At 45.6% G+C, this 18,330-nt stretch overlaps 1 protein-coding gene across 1 annotated transcript in view; it reads right to left on the bottom strand.

The window, feature by feature from the left end:
- MAOB (monoamine oxidase B) overlaps positions 1–11,493 on the bottom strand; it is a 105,583-nt gene extending 94,090 nt beyond the window's left edge. Inside the window, exon 1 of the mRNA XM_082718236.1 lies at positions 11,305–11,493. Coding sequence (XP_082574362.1) covers positions 11,305–11,350 — 46 coding nt within the window. The 5' untranslated portion in view covers positions 11,351–11,493. The remainder of the gene's footprint in view (positions 1–11,304) is intronic.
- Positions 11,494–18,330: the final 6,837 nt, after the last annotated feature.

The raw sequence follows: 18,330 nt of genomic DNA, 5'->3' as shown, positions 1-18,330 counted from the left end.
TGGCCAATTAACTCTCCAATAAATCCTCTCACTAAATATTTGTTCAGGTTCTTTGAGGCCCTGAGGTGACGCTTTCATCCTCCTCTACTCTCTGGAGATGAACCTATCTTTCTCAGCACCCACCACCCCCACCCCGAGCATTCACTTGTGTGGGGCTGTATGTGTCTCCCTCTGCTCGGCGTACCCCTCAAAGATGGAAACCTGTATTACCCATCTGTCTATTCCCACGCCAGCCCAATGCTTGGTAAATACGGCATTCGATAAGCATTTATTGAATAAATGAATTCATCAAGGAATGAGCAAATTTGACTTCTTTCTCTCCCTGGCAGAAATAATAGGATGGGAAAACACATTTGATGAAATGAGGAGCTCGTGTGTGTGTACACCTTTGTACTTCTCATCAGTGCTTAACAAGGGCTGTTTGATTTTGACTAACTGGCATAGCCTGAAAGGGCTATTCTGAAACAGTCGAATGTATCTTACAGGACCTCCAAATAAACTGAAATCTGGCACAGATTAGAAGGCAAACTAGAAAGGACATTAAAATGTAAAACACGAAACAGTTGTGTGATCCTCTTATAAAAAACTGGACAGGGGTGCCTGGGTGGCTCAGTGGGTTAGGCTGCTGCCTTTGGCTCAGGTCATGATCTTGGGGTCCTGGGATCGAGCCCCATATCGGGCTCTCTGCTCAGTTGGGAGCCTGCTTCCCTCTCTCTCTCTCTCTCTCTCTGCCTGCCTCTCTGCCTACTTGCGATCTCTACCTGTCAAATAAATAAATAAATAAAATCTCAAAAATAAAACTGGACAAAGGCTATACCCATGTCTTATCTAGATGGGTAAAAATAATCATAGAAAATGATTTGTTACAGGGCTGTTTCCTTTTTTGCACTGAAGCACAAACTTCTAGATGCATGGGATAAATAGTGTCCAAAAAACTTGGAAGTACTATAAAAAACATAATAATGATGAGCATAAAGTACTCATTGCAAAAAACAGTTGCAGAGAGTAAAATTTACTTGCCACTACTGAAATTTTACAAATCTGAAGACATTTGTACTTTCTAGTCCCTACATCTTCATTAAGTGACAACTACGAACTGGGGAAGGATTTCTCTGTATTGTGCTGGAATGGGGAGAATTGTTGGTTGCCTGTTGAAGTAACTAAGAAGTCCATTATTACAATTCCACCCTAAAGTAAACTGGTAAAATTTTCTTGGGAATGACAATTTTGCGATAATAATTGAAGGCCCTCAAAGGACCCCCATCATTTATTTCTAGAATCTTCCTAAAGAAATCATCAGAATTACGCACAATGGTTTAGGTATAAAGATGTCCATAACAGCAGTGTTTGAAATGAAGTTTCAAAAATGATGTTTCCAAAAGAAGTTTGGAAATGTAAATCTTCAGCAATAGGACAGTTGCATAAATAAATACAATCCTATGAAGATATATAATAAAGTAACCAGGATCTTATGGGAAAAGAGCAGTTAAGACATGATTAAGCAGTGGTGTTATTATTTACTAAAAAACAAACAGATCCAATAGGTGACATGAAAAAAATATATATATAGGTGGCGTTAGTTAACAGTGGTGTTTCTGGTGGGGATCAATTATGGGTGATTTTCATTTTCTTTTTGTCCTTTTCTGCAATTTACAGATGTTCATAGTAAATATGTACTATTTCTATAATCTGTGTTATTAAAAAATGTTCCCATGTCGCCAAAAAAATTCCTTAATCTATAAATCACCAAGAAAAAAATGTGATTTCATCTTTCTTTTTTTTTCCTTTTTTTGTGATTTCCTTTTTGTTTTTTTTTTTTTTTAAGGATAGGGAATGTGCCCTCATGCTTGAGTGGAGGGGAGGAGAAGAAGAAGGGAGAGAGATAGAATCTTCTTTTTTTAAGATTTATTTATTTAAGAGAGAGAGACTGTGCGCTTGTGCAAGCAGGGGAGGGGCAGAGGGAGAGGGAGAGGGAGACAAGCAGACTCCCTGCTGAGTGGGGCTCAACCTCAGGACCCTGGCATTATGACCCGAGCCGGAATCAAGAGTCATGCTCAACTCACTGAGCTACCACCGAGGCATCCATGTGATTTCATCTTTCATTTACATCAATAGCCTTTCTTCTTAAAATTTTTGAGGGAGGCGTTCCTGGATGGCTCAGTTGGTTAAGCGTCTGCCTTCGACTCAGGTCATGATCCCAGAGTCCCGGGATCGAGCCCTGCACCATGCTCCCTGCTCAGGGGGGAGTTTGCTTCTCCCTCTGCCCCTTACCCCACTCTCATGCTCTCTCTGTCTCTCAAATAAATCAGTGAAATCTTTAAAAAAAATTCAAAAACATTTTTGAGGATATTCTGGCTATTAAATTATTTGCTTATTAATTCTTTACTTTATCTTACATCACACAAAAAAAGGGCCCTGTTGAACAACAAAAGCTTTTCCCAAGAGCTCACTGTTTTAATGTAGAAAACCGAAAAACAACCCAAAGCAGTGAGATGGAATTAAAGACAAAATTATAAAGACACAGTTAAAGACAGAAACACAACTGGAATCACAGGAATAAAAAAGTAGCTCCATGGGACGCCTGGGTGGCTCTGTCAGTTAAGCCACTGCCTTCAGCTCAGGTCATGATCCCAGGGTCCTCGAGTCGAGTCCCACATCAGGCTCCTTGCTTAGCAGGGAGCCTGCTCTCTCTCTGCCTCTGCCTGCTACTCTGCCTGCTTATGCACTCTCTCTCTCTCTGACAAATAAATAAATAAAATCTTAAAAAAAAAAAGTAGCTCCAACTCCAAAGCATGAGGTCAAGATTCCAAATTCAGCATCAAAGAATCATTGGAAATGTTAGAGCTGTAAACCAAAAGGGGAGTGGTTATTTACGCTAGCAGGACAGCAAATCAAATTAAGGACCTAGCAGGACTCCTTCCTCATTGTGCAATTCTGATAAATGTTGAGGAGGATGTGGCCAGAGTAAGAAACGTCCTACGGAAGAGAAGACGAACACCAGGTCAAGAGCTTAACCTTCTGACACAATGTGAAAATTAACTAGAACATGCCACTTACGATACCATTAAACAGGGACCATGGTAACATCACTAACATTTGAAAGGTCATTCCTACCTGAAGGTACATTCTGATTTTGTCCTTTCTCTCACAAAACAGTAGGTTTCAGTGACTACTTTGACATAACAAATAGGATGAACTATTCACTTTGAGACTGCCTGAGACGTGTGTTTGTTACTGAGTAAGCGGGGTCACAGCCTTTGGGCAGAAAACTCTTTAATTTTTTTTTTTTTTTTGAAAAAGAGGGAAATTTTAAATACAGTCATGTCCTTCAATTCCAGTTATAAAACCTCCGAGGGAAAACATGAATTACTATTTTTGTAATACTTCCTGGGATCAAGCCCAGCAACCAGCTCGGTGCTCAGCACAAACTCTGAGGTGGAGTCTTCTAGACGGTTTCCCTCTCCCTCTGCTTCTCCCCTGCTCGTGTTCTCTCTCTCTCTCCCTAAAATAAATAAAATCTCTTCAAAAAAAAAAAAAAAACCACCACCCATTGACTTGTAAAAATGGAGTTAATACTTACTGACCCTTCCAGGAGTTAGTCCCAGGGCCCTCACTCCACTTTATAAACAAGGATCTGGAGCCTCTGGGGAAATAGGTAATAACCCAAGCTACACAGTTAGGGACAAGGGGTGGGGATTTGAACCTAAGCCCTAGGCCCCCAGAGTCCTTGCGTTTAACTTCTGGGTTACCCCGCTTCCTCAAGAAGGTGAAAGTTTTACTCCGTTTTTTTTCTGTAGGTTTCTAGCTGTGGGGTGTACCTTCTCTGGGTCCAAAGCCTGGGAGGACCCATGAGCCTGATGGAGGGATTCTACCAATGTGATTCCATTTCGGGGAGCTAGAATGGGCATACTTCCTTTCTAAATACCAGAGATGGGAACATAAACCACACAAAGTACTAGATTTTGAGCAGCCTATGGTCAGATGAGGGGTCACAGATGCTTAAACAGGTCAGTGAAATTAAAACTGATAAGACTCTAAGTAAAATAGTCATTAAATCCAAAGATGAACCTGGTTAGTGGTAGTTCTGATTCAGGGTCACCAGCAACTGCACACATTTCATTTGTCCCAGGGGCTGAATGACATCTGCCATTAGACTATGGTCTTGTCATCTGTAATAATTTAATGATCACTAATCTTTTTTTATTTTTTAGAGAGAGAGAGAAAGCATGGCGAGGGGATTGGGCAGAGGGAGAGGAAGAGAGAGAATCTTAAGCAGGCTCCACACCAAGCACAGAGCCGGACACGGGACTCGACCTCACCAGCCTGAGATCATGACCCAAGCCAAAACTGAGCGAGACGCATAACCAACTGAACCACCCAGGTGCCCCAAGAGTCACTAATTTTAAATGTTATTCAAACTGTAGAAGTACAAATTCCATATTAATCAGTCAAGCACATATGCATATAAAGTGTGAGTCTTGACGGGAATATATATACTAGCATATACAAACTTGGCGATGACATACTAGTTTATCATTACGGGTATCTGGAGAAGTAAGCAGTTGGCCAGAAAATATTTTCTGAGCTTTACTGTGTCAAAGGAACATGGGAAATGGGAGTCGGGTCCAAATGTTAGAGGAATAAGTTAAAACTAAATGAGCTCTTCACGCTCGTAGGATAAATTTGACCAGAGGGACCATCCCAGTGTCCTCGGATCGAGCCCAGCGTCGGGCTCCCTGCTTGCAGGAAAACTGCTTCTCCCTCTCCTCCCTTCTCATGCTCTCTTTCTACTTCTCTCTCTCTCTCTCTCTCTCAAAAAAATAAATAAAATCTTTTTTAAAAATGCAGGAGGGGCACCTGGGTGGCTCGGTTAAGGTGCTGCCTTCAGCTCAGGTCATGATCCCAGGGTCCTGGGATTGAGCCCCACATTGGGCTCCCTGCTTGGCAGGGAGCCTGCTTCTCCCTCTCCCTCTGCTTGCCGCTCCCCTTGCTTGTGCATGCTCTCTCTCTTTCACTCTGCCAAATAAATGAAATCTTTTTTTAAAAAATGCAGGAATCGCCAAAGCAGCTGATTTTCAGTTACAAGCTGTAGTGTTTTAAAAACCAATTTGGATGACCTTCGTTATCGGCCGCATTGCTAAAATCCTCTCGATGTGTATGTCTCTGCAGCCACAGGAGCATGAACAAATGATGTGGAAACACATCCCAAGTTCATGTTACACAGGAAGTGGACTGCTCTGATGATGGGCGAAGGTTAACAGACCAGAACTAGCTGCTTCTGCAAGGACATTTTCACCCGGCAGCAGAAGAAATCAAACAAGGAAACAAATGTCGAAATGAACAACAGGGGGCTGATCTTAACATCAACATCCGCCGGGCACCAAATGCATGAGAAGTGTTCATAAAACAGACATGCGTTCTGCAGTCAGAATTTCTCACGCTTTTCCCTCTTCAATATATTTTCAAAGTAGTTAGAGTTTAAGCTTTTTCTTCAAATTTTGCTGCCGGCTTTCTTATATCATCTGTGTGAGTAAATCATATACAAGCCAAGAAAGTAGGGCGGGGAGGCAGCATCCCTAGACGGGATGATAATCCATGAATCTGTGCGTGTGTGTGTGTGACTGCACCCCCAGCCACTAACTGTTTCCTCAACCCGAAGTTTGACAGTGGAGTCAGCTGGCACGGTGCCATTTCAGACCCATCTGTGGTCAGTGACCATTTGTCAGCCTGATGAACAATAGTAGCCAGTGTCCACTGTGTGCTTGCCAGATGCCAAGCTCTGTGCCTGCATTTTCTCAATTAATCCTTTCCACCGCTTTGCGAAGGGAATACCATTCTTATCCCTCTCTTCTGGATGAGAAAACTGAGACCTGGGAAAGTTACCGATGTCTCTTAAGGTGGCACAGCTAATTCATGGTGGAACCAAGGCAGACGCCATGCTCTTAACCTTAGGCTCTAACACTGCCCTGTAGAACAAGGGCGGCTTGGGGGGGGGGGCTAGACCTCAGAGTCCTGCCAGATGCAAAGGAAATTGCTGCCACGAATAATGGCCAAGCCGAGCCTGAAACCTGGAGGATACAGAAGGATTTAGAAATCACGCTTCTCGTGGCATCTGGCTCTGCCCACGTGGCCCACCTGGCAGGCCCCTCCCAGCGATGTGCCCTATGTACTAGAACCAAGCAGGAGGTACAAGGCTTTGGTGTTCTTAACCCTCACAGAGCTGCCTGAAAAAGTCAAGCTCCTAAAGCCTTGCCCAGCATGAGGATGGCACTCGGAATGCCAGCTCTTTGTTATTATTTATTTTTTTAAAGATTTTATTTATTTATTTGTCAGAGAGAGTGAGCACAGGCAGACAGAGTGGCAGGCAGAGGCAGAGGGAGAAGCAGGCTCCCCGCTGAGCAAGAAGCCTGATGCCGGACTCGATCCCAGGATGCTGGGATCATGACCTGAGCCGAAGGCAGAGGCTTTAACCCACTAAGCCACCCAGATGCCCCTTACTATATTAATAAGCAATTAATCCTTTCGTGAATCAATAGTATTTGCATGTATTATTCATACACTTGTGATTATAAGGAAGACAGGAGTCAGGTGGCTGGAAATGAGGCCCGGGTCAGAATCTGAGTAAGAGCCAGGCTAGGCAGCGGCTAGTACCCAGATCTGGGGCTGCCGAAGTTTCTCTTGATAACGAATACGGAGAGTCCCAGAGCCCGACGTGAGCCTGAGCTCTGGAGGCCCCTCACTGGAGGGTGTAAAGGGATGGGGTGGGGCAGGAGGGGACTGAAATCAGGCAGGTCCCTCCTGATGCCCGCCCCTGCTGCCATCTTATAAAAGCCGCATAGCAGGAGAAATTATTAGTGTGTGAACAGGAGGAAGTGATCACACCGAAATGCCTGCTTCTCCTCCCACAGACTGAAAAATCCTCGCGGCTCATCAAGGGTCTATTTTCCAAAAAGCATAAACTGAAGCTGTAATGGCCAGCAGGTACATTCTTTTGAATCCTAGCAACAACCTCCTCTTACCGATAAAGGCATTAAGAGTCTGATGTAGAAGATGAGGCCGCGGGAGAGCAGGGGGAGTGATGGGACTTTTATGGTGACGCAGTAGAGAAGGGTAGGAAATAGGATCCGTAATGGGTCTGTTTGACCCTAAAGTGTCTATTGTTATCACATTGCTATACTGGCTTTCTCTCTGGAGCCTCTCTTTGACAGGGATCAACAGTTTGCCGAGTACTTCTAGATCATTACTACTTTTCAGAACATTCAGAGGGGTTCTAGGAGCCCAGCGATGCCCTCCACCTTTCTTCATCAAAGGCAAAGATGAAGTTTTACCATGAACACACATGCCGCATCTGCCTACTGCGTCCCTCAACTTATGATCCCCCGTGGGCCATCTCTGATAGGCCCTGCCCAGGCCGGGCCCACCAGCCCATAGCAGGCTTGCTCTCCTGGCCCACAAAAGATCACCAGCCAGGCTGCTCCGACCATCGCAGGATCTCAGCCGAGTACCAACCAACCTCAGAAGGCTGACTCTCCTCTCTCAAGCCTGGCAAAGACATCCTCCTTTCTACTTAGAACTTCCCTTTTTTTTTTTCCCCCAGCTTTTATTTTGAGGATTGAGCAAGAGCCATTCCAGAATGGCAAAAGATAAGTTTCCATGGTTTCACCAACCCAAACACTGAAACTGAGACTCAGAACAAGAAACAGTATGCTGCCCTCCAGCTCCATGTGGGAAACGCTGTTATTCTGTCAAAACTCCAGAGATCACGTGCCCCTTGGTCAAAGGAGATCTGAGGAGGTGTGCCTTTCTAGGCCACGCACGTTTCTCAAGAAGCTAGTCCACAACTGCCCCAGAATTTTTCACACATCAAAAAAGAAAGTTGCATATTAACCAGCTGCCTCTCCCATACATCTGTGTTTATCCTAAAGGGAGCAATTAAAACTTGCTGATGGCTTAAAAAGCTATCAGAGAGCTAGCAAAAAGTCCCAAGTTTAATAATTAACACATTTTAAAACCCAGAGTCAAATTCAGGCATTTCTAAACATACATCACTGTGGCAGTCACCTACTAATTCTAAAATTCTGATTTGATCCCTTCTCCCGCCCTCCCATGAGATTTGGCGCGAAATGCAAAAAGGCTTGGTAGTCAGTAAATGTGAGTTTCCCGTGAGTTTTGGGGCCAATCAATTGAGGCTTTGTCCTGTAAAGGTCCCCTCCCTGGGCTCCAGGGGCTCACAGCCCCAGTGGAGGGGAAAGTGAGCCATTACAAACTCCTGGAAAGGAACAAGGGGGCAAGGGAGAGTAAAACAGATGCATCTAAACCAATCTGGGGAGATTTGGGAGGGCAGTCCTGGGAGATGATATCTCAGCCAGGATGTGAGGTTAACTGTCTTACAGCATCTGTCTCCTCCTCAAACTACAAAGAACGACTGAAACTTTCCTCCCTTCCACCCCACCCCACTTCCAGCCTGTCCTGGACTTCCTCCCTTTTCTCTCTTGGTTCCATTCATTTCATTTGCTTCAATGGTTTCAGTTAAAACTTCACCGCCGTGCTCATCAGTGAGCCCAACTTCCTCCCTGCATCCTACCTGCTAGACATCTCTCCCCAGTGTCCTCCGGGCCCCTCTGGAACCTGCTCTTCCCCTTCACACCCCTCTTCTTGCTAAGACCGTCACCATATCCCTCTCACTTGACACACATCACTCTGTGAATGAAAAACCCTCAGTGGCCGTTCATTGACCACACAAAGAACTAAACTTGCTTGGTTTGAGGTACCAGCCTCCCCACAATTCATCCCATCCAGACCCCACCCCCGCAACTCTCCACACTGAAGTTCTCAAGGCTTCCTAAGCACGCTATCTTATTCTTTCACATATTTGTGTTTTTATATCAGCTGTTCCTTAGCTCAAACTGCTTTCTGCCACTAGTCTCCAGCTGAACCCTTATTCATCCTTTAAGGCCTGCTTCAAATGTCACCTCCTCTGTCAAGTCTGCCCAGATTTTTCTCAGGCAGAGTTTGACATTCTCTCCAATCACCTTCCCTGGGACTTTGTGCCTGCAGCACTGAAGCACCTTATCAGAGGTCATGAGTATTCACTGATCAGGACACATTTCTCACGTGTCTCCCACGTTAACTACTGAATGCCCCTGGGCAACACCCCTGTCTAATTCGTCTTTTATTCCTTTCAGGATAGGATGTGGAACAGGAAGTAAGAAGTCACTGCATGAATGAATAATGAATTAATGAACGGATTCCTCTTGTGGCATATACCATTTTCGACCCTGTATAGTCTTTATTTGGGTATCTCATCTCCCTTCGTAGATGGACAAGTCTTCCAGGGCAAAAGCAATGTGATCCATTCTTGCGATGACCCTGTAATCTAGCTATGACTAATCGGTGTTGCCCTTGTGTAGCAGATAAAGCAACTGAGTGAAGTCCTTGCAGCCCTGCTTTCTTGGTTTCCAGAACAATGCCTATTCCATGCACTGTTCTTGAGAAAATGCAGATCTATTCACTTGTCCCCTCTTTTGAGAGGTTGAGGGTGAAGGCAGAGGTTCACCACTGCTTGCAAAAAAAGCCAAACCCTTGTCTACTCTTCCCGAATGAGTCCAACATGATTAATCTGAGTGATCTTGAAGGTCTGGAGTATGAATCAGAAAGGGAAAAATAAGGGGGGGGAGGCGCAGAATAGAAAAATCTGAATCTATTAGACTTGGGGCAAAAACAGGACTTTGGGGGCCTGGCAAGAAAACCTTTAGCTTCTGTAAAATGGGATGTTATGCAAGGCAGCAACTAAAAGCATTGAATAATATTTTCTAAAGTACCTAGGTAGATATGCTTTTAAAGTCCATGTTCCTAGAGGAGAAAAGATGCCAAAAATACTGAAGGGAAACAGAATCGATATAGCCTTGACCTACCTTAGCACGCCACTGTGCCTAGGCATCTGTGGGCCTGCGGCACCCGACACAATGCCTGGCATGAGTGAGCTCAGGAGGGCCCCACAAACAGAAGTGGTAGTCTGAGATCTGTCCCAGAGGTGAGGAGGGGTAGAGTGGAGGGAGCAGCACAGGACCAGAATCAGCACCTGGCATCCAAAGCCTTGGTTTATTCACCAGGTACCTCTATCCTGCCCACCCCTGGGAAGCAAGGGCCAAGCCTGCTCCTGAGACCTGGCCAGGGCGAATGTTGCCCAACACATCCATGGTTTGGGGAAGTGTCCTAACTACTTCGCAGCCACCAGGAGACCCTGGGGTTTGGGCCAAATTATCTGTAGGGGTCTGTTAGACTGTCCTAGGAGTACTGCTTATTCCCACTAACCCCACCCCATATAGTCTACTCTCCTCAGAAGGTGAGTTTCCCCACTGACCCCATCCCTCCCTCTAGCTTTTGTGCACTGTAGCATCCCGGTGTCTGAGAGGGTGGTATCTGTCCCCAACCCTCCTCCATATAGGCTAGGCCAGAGTCAAATTTCTCCATTCCAGCCCTGTTGGACTTGTTCACCCAGCTTCTTAATCCTGCTCTATGGGGGTGGCGGGGAAGAGTTGGTGAGAGGAGAAGAGCTCTTTGCCCAAAAGTCCCCGCTGCCCCAGGGAGACCCATGACAATCACAGAAACACAAAGAAGCAGGCTCGGGATCATTTTGTTTTGTTTTGTTGTTTGGGTTTTTTTTTTGTTTGTTTGTTTTTTGTTTTTTGGGGTTTTTTGTTTTGTTTTGTTTTTTGTTTGTTTGTTTGTTTGTTTTTGACAATCGCTCGCCCCAGGGTCCAACCCCTGCTTTCAAACCCAGGAGATGTTCAAGCGCGTTTGCCCGCGACCAACAGCTATACAACACGTTGTGGCGCACGCCTGCTTCCAGAGAAGGTGCAGAGCGCCCAGGTCAGGTTGGAGCGAAGGATTGACCTTTGCTTGGAAAAAGTGACGGCCCTTGGCGTCGCCCCCTAGTAGAAATCTCTCATCTGCCGGCCCCCTTTCTCCTCGCCTCTAAAATTCCCCCAAGCGCAGGCCTGGCAGCCTTCGCAGAGAGAAGTTCAAAGCCTGGCCCCAGCCTTTCCACAGACTTTCAGCCCCCGCTTCTGTCTGGGACCGCACCATATCCCGCCGGCGAGGGAGGATCGTGCGCGGAGCTCAGGAGCCGCGAAATGCCCGCCAGGGCATGGAGAGTCTTGGGGTGAGGGTCCGGGACCAGCCTCCGCCCCAAGGCCCTAGGCCCTCGGCCCTCGGCCGTCAGCCGCCCGCGCGCCACCCCCCGCCCCCCAGGCGGCCACCTGTCCGGGCGCGGGAGGAAGGAGGGCCGCCGCCGCGACTGACCTGAGATGCCGCCCCCAACCACGACCACGTCGCATTTGCGGCTCATGGCGCTCGCCTCGCTCCGGGCCTCCCGGGTGCCCGCTGCTCGACCGTCTGGGTCTCGGCCCCCGCCCGCCACGCCGCTACCCCAGCACAGTAGCGCCGCCGCCCAGCGGCTATATCGCCCGCCCCGGGCCCCGCCGCCGAGCCCCGCCCCCGCCCGCAGCTCCGCCGCCTGGACCTGAGGAGGGCGGGCGCCGGGGGCGGAGAGATCACCTTGTGCCTGCACGTGGGATGGGGGAGGGGGGTGCGGGGGGACCTCCCGGGGGGCCCTCAGCCCCCAGCCTCCTGCACAGTCTGTATTTCCGCATCAGCCTCCCTAGTGTGCTTTGGAACTCCAGGGGTGGGGAGGGGGGCGCTGGGAGGGTGGCCCGTGGGGATGGCTTTCTCCAGCCCCCTACCTGGTCCCCTAATAGAGCAATACAAATAATAGCGGGTATTCACCTGGCGCTTTCCAGATCCCAGGCATTAAGCGCTTTACGTGCATGATTGCGGTTAACCCTAACATTAAGCGCTTTACGTGCATGATTCCGGTTAACCCTTCCAACAACCCATTTTACAGATGAGGACAGCGAGATAAAAGCAGTGAGGAGCGAAGGCAAGGTTAAAAAAAAAAAAAAAAGCCAGAAGAAAATAAAGTAAAAGGCGTGGTAGTTCTGAGACCCACTTTGATCCACCACGTGGTGCTATCACTATCCTGGGAAGGATTCCCAGCCCCTCTCATCGTGCTTCCAGTTACCCACCTTCCCCTACCCCTCACCCCTGCCCTCATGCCCGCAATGAACTCAGCAAGAGTGAAGCAGCGAGCAGAGTTATTTGTGGCCCTAGGATGTGGATCTGGGGACCTTGGCTTTGCCAAACATAGGGATGTTTCAACAATATTATAGGTGTTTAAGCTGAGATGGCCCAAGAAAACGGAGGTGTATCTCTTCAGGAGACTTGGAAAGTCACCTTTCAAAAAGTGGAAAAGAGCAATGTAGGGTGGCTTTTCTCTTTGTGTGAAGTGCTTCTGTTCAGGGTAGGGGAGCTGTGGGACTGGAGGCAGGAAGGGGAAGGGGTTGCTGGCTCCAGGTCTGGTGAACTCTGAGGCAAACCTCCACCTCATCCCACCCAATCTGTGTATCCACCTGCTACCAAAGCATTCTGAGCTTCTAACGTCATCAGACTAGAAGATGGGTTGGGCATGTCTGTGACTAAGTCACCTGTGGCAGAAGTCTTGATCCTGCTCTGACCTGATTTCTAGAAACCCTCATCTGTCCTGCTTTGGTATAAAGCAACTCCTCGCCTGAACATGGGTTCCCCACTGCCCCACCCTGACAACAACCAGTAATGAATGCCAGTGCTGTTGGGCCATGAACCACCCACCTTGGGCACGTTGTCCTCTACTCCAGGCCTCTACTCTCTGATGGTTCCAGAACCAGCTCCACACTCCAGAGCGCCTGACCTATCTCAAGTGGTCCTAAGGGGAAGAGGTTCGGTCATTAGAAAAGAATTTATGGGATACCTACCTGCTCTGCTGAGGCCTGGGGCAGGGATAAACAAGAGAAGATCTGCCCCTGCCTTCTGCCCTCTCGGGGCTCACACGCCATCAGAGAAGACATCCAGGAAGAGTAATCACAGGTGTGATTTTGAATATTGCTCTGGAACACATAGCAGGGCTAGGTAACCTAGCCCAGGCAATCAAGGAGGACTTCCAGGAGGAAATGGCTTTCCCACTGGGACTTGAAGGACTAACAGGGATGAATCAGCTATTGAGGCTGACCACACCAGGGAGAGTGGAGACCAGAGCAGTGGGAGGACTGGACACAGCCCAGTGTCCAAAGCCCATCTTTAACCACCTTTCAGACTTGTTACACACACCACGAAATTAATGGTGAAAAATAAGAAAGGAATGGTTAAAAATAAACCAATGAAATGATAGGAAGCGCCATCTAATTTTGCGCCTGTTTGAGTCTTCTCTTCCTAAATTGATAATAAATTCCTACAGAAAGAGAGATTTTACGTTCTCCTTTATTCATCCATCCAAGAATGATTTATTGAGCACCAAGTCTGTGTCAGGTGCTAAGCTCATCACCGGGAAGGACGCCGTTAGAAATAAGAAATGATGCTAATCATCGAAAAGACAACCATGAAACTAGACAATTTTAATGAACCCAAGTCGTGCTACAATGGAGTCAAGTTCAACACCTCAACCCAAGAAGCACACAGGAGTGTCGCTGGCTCCAAGCAGTGTTTATTTGCCTTTCCAACTTTATGATATCCATGTTTAGTCCATTAAAAGGAACTTACTTTCCTTTCATATTTTTTTTATTAGAAGACTGCCAAAGAGATAAAATGTCCTTATTACTTCTTTCTTGCTGTCCAGCTTTTCATTAACGGATATTTCGATGAGCTTCTTATGATGCCACAGGAGGTTTCAATAAAGAAGCAGTCTGTGCAGAACAGAGTCACCAGATATTATCTGAGTTGTACATTTCACTGGTTTTGAACACTGGGAGTGTGACAAGGGTCAGAAAATTTGTTTTAAAATGAGATCTAGAGCTTAAGGGTTTCTTTTTCCCAACTTCTTTGTTACTCTTTTTAAAAACATACACCCAGGGATCAAATGATGGTAGCCAGGACAGCTCTATGACCATGTTAAATTGCAATTTTAACAATTTAACAATTGTTCAATGTTACAGGGCCTCTGGGTCTGCCCAGTGAAGTAACAGACATCAGCTTGGATCTTAATCAGAGAGCACCCAAATCCCTCTTTGGGGACAATGAGAAGGTAAGACGCGCCCTTTCAGCAGGCCAAGACCTTGCTTTTGACCTCAACGACTTGTTTGGTGGGTAGTGGCAGCCTCAAGCAGCCCAAGACTTCAACAACTGAAGTCAGAGCCTTTTACTAGACATTGAGATTGAAGCTAGAGATCCACCTCAAGGTACGGAGGCTGGTTTAAGATGCCAAAGGAAAGACCTGTCCCAGGGCCAGGGGATCGGTCAGGAACCGGCTCGAGTAGAGTTCATGGGGAACAAGCCAGGTGACAGGTGGATGCTCATGACTTGCCTTGACAGGCCAACAGCTTTGAAGATGTGCTAAGCTGGCTTATTGAGTCAAGGTTGAGATGGAAGGGAAATGAATCTTCACGCCCAAAGAACCAGAGTAAGGCTCTTTCCCCAGTGACCTAATTTCCATAGCACAGGCAAGGCAGGGACAAAGGGGAGCAGACATCTTGACAGAGACACCAAACTCCAAGACTTCAGGAAAATAGAGGCCATAGCTCTAGACGTATTGCAAAACACGTTGAAAAAACAAACAAACAAACAAACAAACAAAACTTATTTGCAACAGAAGTGCTAAGCCGGGTGTACCCAAAGCGATTTTTTTACAATGACTGCTGCTGAGGCTAAGAATATCTCTACAAAACGTAATAGGGCTCCTAAACCCTTCGTTATATAAGGTTTGACATATCAGAACAGATGATGGCCAGGACCGTGTAGGACACACAGAGGAAGAGTGAACAGCAAAATATTCAGTTCAGGAAGAAAAGACAATCAGAAGAGACATTTCCTAAGAACACCGGGGTGGAGGTTTTCACAAATTCTTTTGGGAAGAGGAAATTAGAAGCTATTATTAGAGTCCCACTGGATACTAATTATGGATTGTTGAACAGCATTATTTTCAATTAATTCCTCTTATGTATATGATTCTAATTTCATAGGGTGTCACTGATGCAGAATCAATCCTTTGATTATCTTTATGTAGTCCTGAGTGAAATCATCTCTCCATGTTTTCTTATAAATAAATATTTGTGTCCCACAGATTAGAGATGACGATCGCAATCAAGAATCTGGGGACTCTGAGAAATCAGATGAGAAGAAGGATCCCCTTACTAATGACTGCCACAGCAGGCACATTCCCAGTGAGGATTCCCAGTGGTTTACACATTACAAAATGATGCTAACAACTGGGGCTTGAGTTGACTTGAAGTTTTCCGAATAACAGAAATCCAGTTTATAGACATGATTGAAATGAAGGTGTTTAAGAACAAAATTTATTCTTCACTATGGATGTTGAGACCTTTTAAGGCTTTCATCTATGGACAACTATAAAAATAAGTGAAGTAGGGGCACCTGGCTGGCTCAGTCAGTGGAACATGTGACCTTTGATCTCAAAGTCGTGAGTTCGAGCCCCATGTTGGGTGTAGAGATGACTTAAATAAATAAAAAATGCAAAAAAAAATAAGTGAAGTAAAAAGCAGGCAATGTACCACACAAACGTGATGTGTATTATAAAAGGTAGAAAACCTGAGCAGATCTCTGACCAAAATATTGAATACAGTAATTCAAATATTTATTACACATGCATAGGAAACCCCTTCCTTCTGCAACCAACAGCACCCACTTTTTTTTTTTTTTTTAACAGCCGAGGTTAGAACACAGGGCTCCTGGTTATGAAACGCAAGTATGAAAAAGCTCAAACGTTTTGAAGTTGCCATGGCATCCTGTGCGACTACAATTCCTGTTTGTGGAATATTCTGCTATGTGTGTTAGTTTACTGATGAAGTCCACATACTTGGTGTCGATGTTGCAAATAGAAAACTTTGACCCAGTGGGATCAGGATGAATGCCATCTGGCTACAGCTGTGTATGTTGTCTGGGCATTAAAGTCAGATCGTTTCAACAGCGCTGGTCCAGAGCAGCTCCTGGTATATTCACTCACACTGTTTGCTGCAGAGATAGTGAGTAAGGGACAAGCGAGTCTAGATAGGGACAGACAGGGAGGGGGCTTCATAACCAGGCTTACAGAGATCCCAGATGTGGAGAAATGTTATAGACAACATAATAACCAGAGAGAAGGGAGCATAACAAGTCCACCTTGCTTGTTCTAAATACAGACCAGCTCGTTGCATAACCTTTACAAATGCACCTTGCTTGTCTTAAATATTATACATGGTTACCAAGCTCCCTGGTCAGTTTTCTCAAAAAGTCCGACCATAAAAGCCCTTGATGGCTACACATTTGGGACCCCTCACTCTAGAGAGCTTTCCTTACTCTCCTTACATTCCCATAATAAACTTGCACTTTATTTCACCCTATTATCCTCGAGATTCATTCTTCGACTCTGTGACACAAGAATCCTGCAACCTTGCAACAATAGTTTTAAGGTTCATTGATAACAAAATGCTAGATGATAAAGCAATACTATTAAGGGTTAAATTTCCATGGTTAATTATCCAAATAATTGAGATGGAAACAAGTCATTCCCTGGCATTATCAATCGACCAATGCCCAATGTGAAATTCAGGGTTGGGATGTTAAAGACTAAAAGACAAACTCACCTACCTGATCCTCCTGGGGGGAAAAAATTTTCCCTAGGGCCTGGATTCTTTCCTGTCCTGATTTGGTATTTTAAAGGTTGAATCCTAAACTCCACCATTTCTTGGAAGCCAGCTCCTGCTTCAGATCACAAATGATTTAACTATGCTGTGAGTTCCAGCTAGAAGACCTCATTCACTGTCCCTACCTTTGCAGGATGAATATTTTACCTTTCTGTCTGCCTCAATGTAATGAACAGCTGCTCAGAAGGGTGTTTATTTGAGAACTGACTGCACATCCAGGCTTCTCTCATATGTCCTCAGAGATATAAGGAAAATTTAAGCAAACCTTCGCCCTAAACAAGGTCACCATATTTGGCGATTAAAAATACAGGCCGCCCAATGCCCAATTAACATTTGAATTTCAGCAAGTAATCTTTTTTCACATAAATGTGTTGCGTACAACATGTGCAAAATACTCATACTAAAAAAAAAATATTAGTTGTTTATCTGAAATTCAAATTTAACTGCATGTTCTGTACTTTCTCTGACAACCCTAGCCAGAAAGGATACTGTGTTCTGATTCAGGAGGAGAAATCAACACAAAGAAGTCAATTTCAGAGTAATGCATAGTAGAATATGAACAAGTATTCAATTGTGGGGTACAAGGAAAGGGCAAAGTTAACAGAGGTCAGAATTCCTCTAACAATGAGATACTTAAGGGACTCGTTCTTTGCGGGGTTCTCCTATGTTCTCAGCCTTTAGCACAGTGGCAGTGATGTTTGCTTAATGTATGTAATGAACGAACAAAGAAATGAATGCATCAACCAGTGGGAGGGGAATTTCAGATGGGTCTTGAAGGAAGGCCCAGGTCTGTAGGTAAGGAGTAGCTATGAGAAAGAATGCAACATTTCCAACTTGACCAGGGGCTGCCCAGGGGGAGCTACTACAAAGAAGAGCTCCAAGAATAGTAGTTCTCCAACTTTTTGTGACTGAGAACAACTTAAGCAAAGCATAAGATTTCACAGTCCCTGATTCTAGTCGTTGTACTTGCCCGCAGAAAAAGAACTATGGAAACAAAATTAAAGTCTACAGAATTCCATGCAATGTTTCTAGAAACACGTTTGGAGGTCTATTTACAATTCTCCAGGGGAACCCTTCTCAACCATTAGTGACCCAAGGACTGTGTTTTGAGAAATGTTCAACTAGGATATAAGTAAAGTTTATTGAGCTGGGAAAATGAAAAGTAAGAAACTGAATCTTTGATTTTTAATATTTTGATATGAAAGCGTTAGTATCAAAAGGATATTCTCTGGCCTGGCAGACTTCAAGTGCACTTTAAAAAAAAAAGATTTTATTTATTTGTCACAGAGAGCTATCACAAGTAGGCAGAGAGGCAGGCAGAGAGAGAGGGGGAAACAGGCTTCCCGCTGAGCAGAGAGCCTGATGTGGGGCTCGATCCCAGAACCCTGAGATCATGACCTGAACCTAAAGCAGAGGCTTAACCTGAGTCACCCAGGAGCCCCTTCAAATGCACTTTTAAAAGTCATTTAAGGGTACCTGGGTGGCTCAGTGGTTTAAGCCTCTGCCTTCAGCTCAGGTCATGATCCCAGGGTCCTGGGATCGAATCCTGCATCAGGATCCTTGCTTAGCCGGGAGTCTGCTTCTCCCTCTGCCCCTTCCCCTT

This window comes from Mustela nivalis (genome assembly GCF_964662115.1).
Source record: "Mustela nivalis genome assembly, chromosome: X".
Taxonomy (NCBI): Eukaryota; Metazoa; Chordata; class Mammalia; order Carnivora; family Mustelidae; genus Mustela; species Mustela nivalis.
The sequence above is the reverse complement of the archived record's forward strand: the minus strand, read 5'-3'. Positions and strand labels throughout refer to the sequence as shown.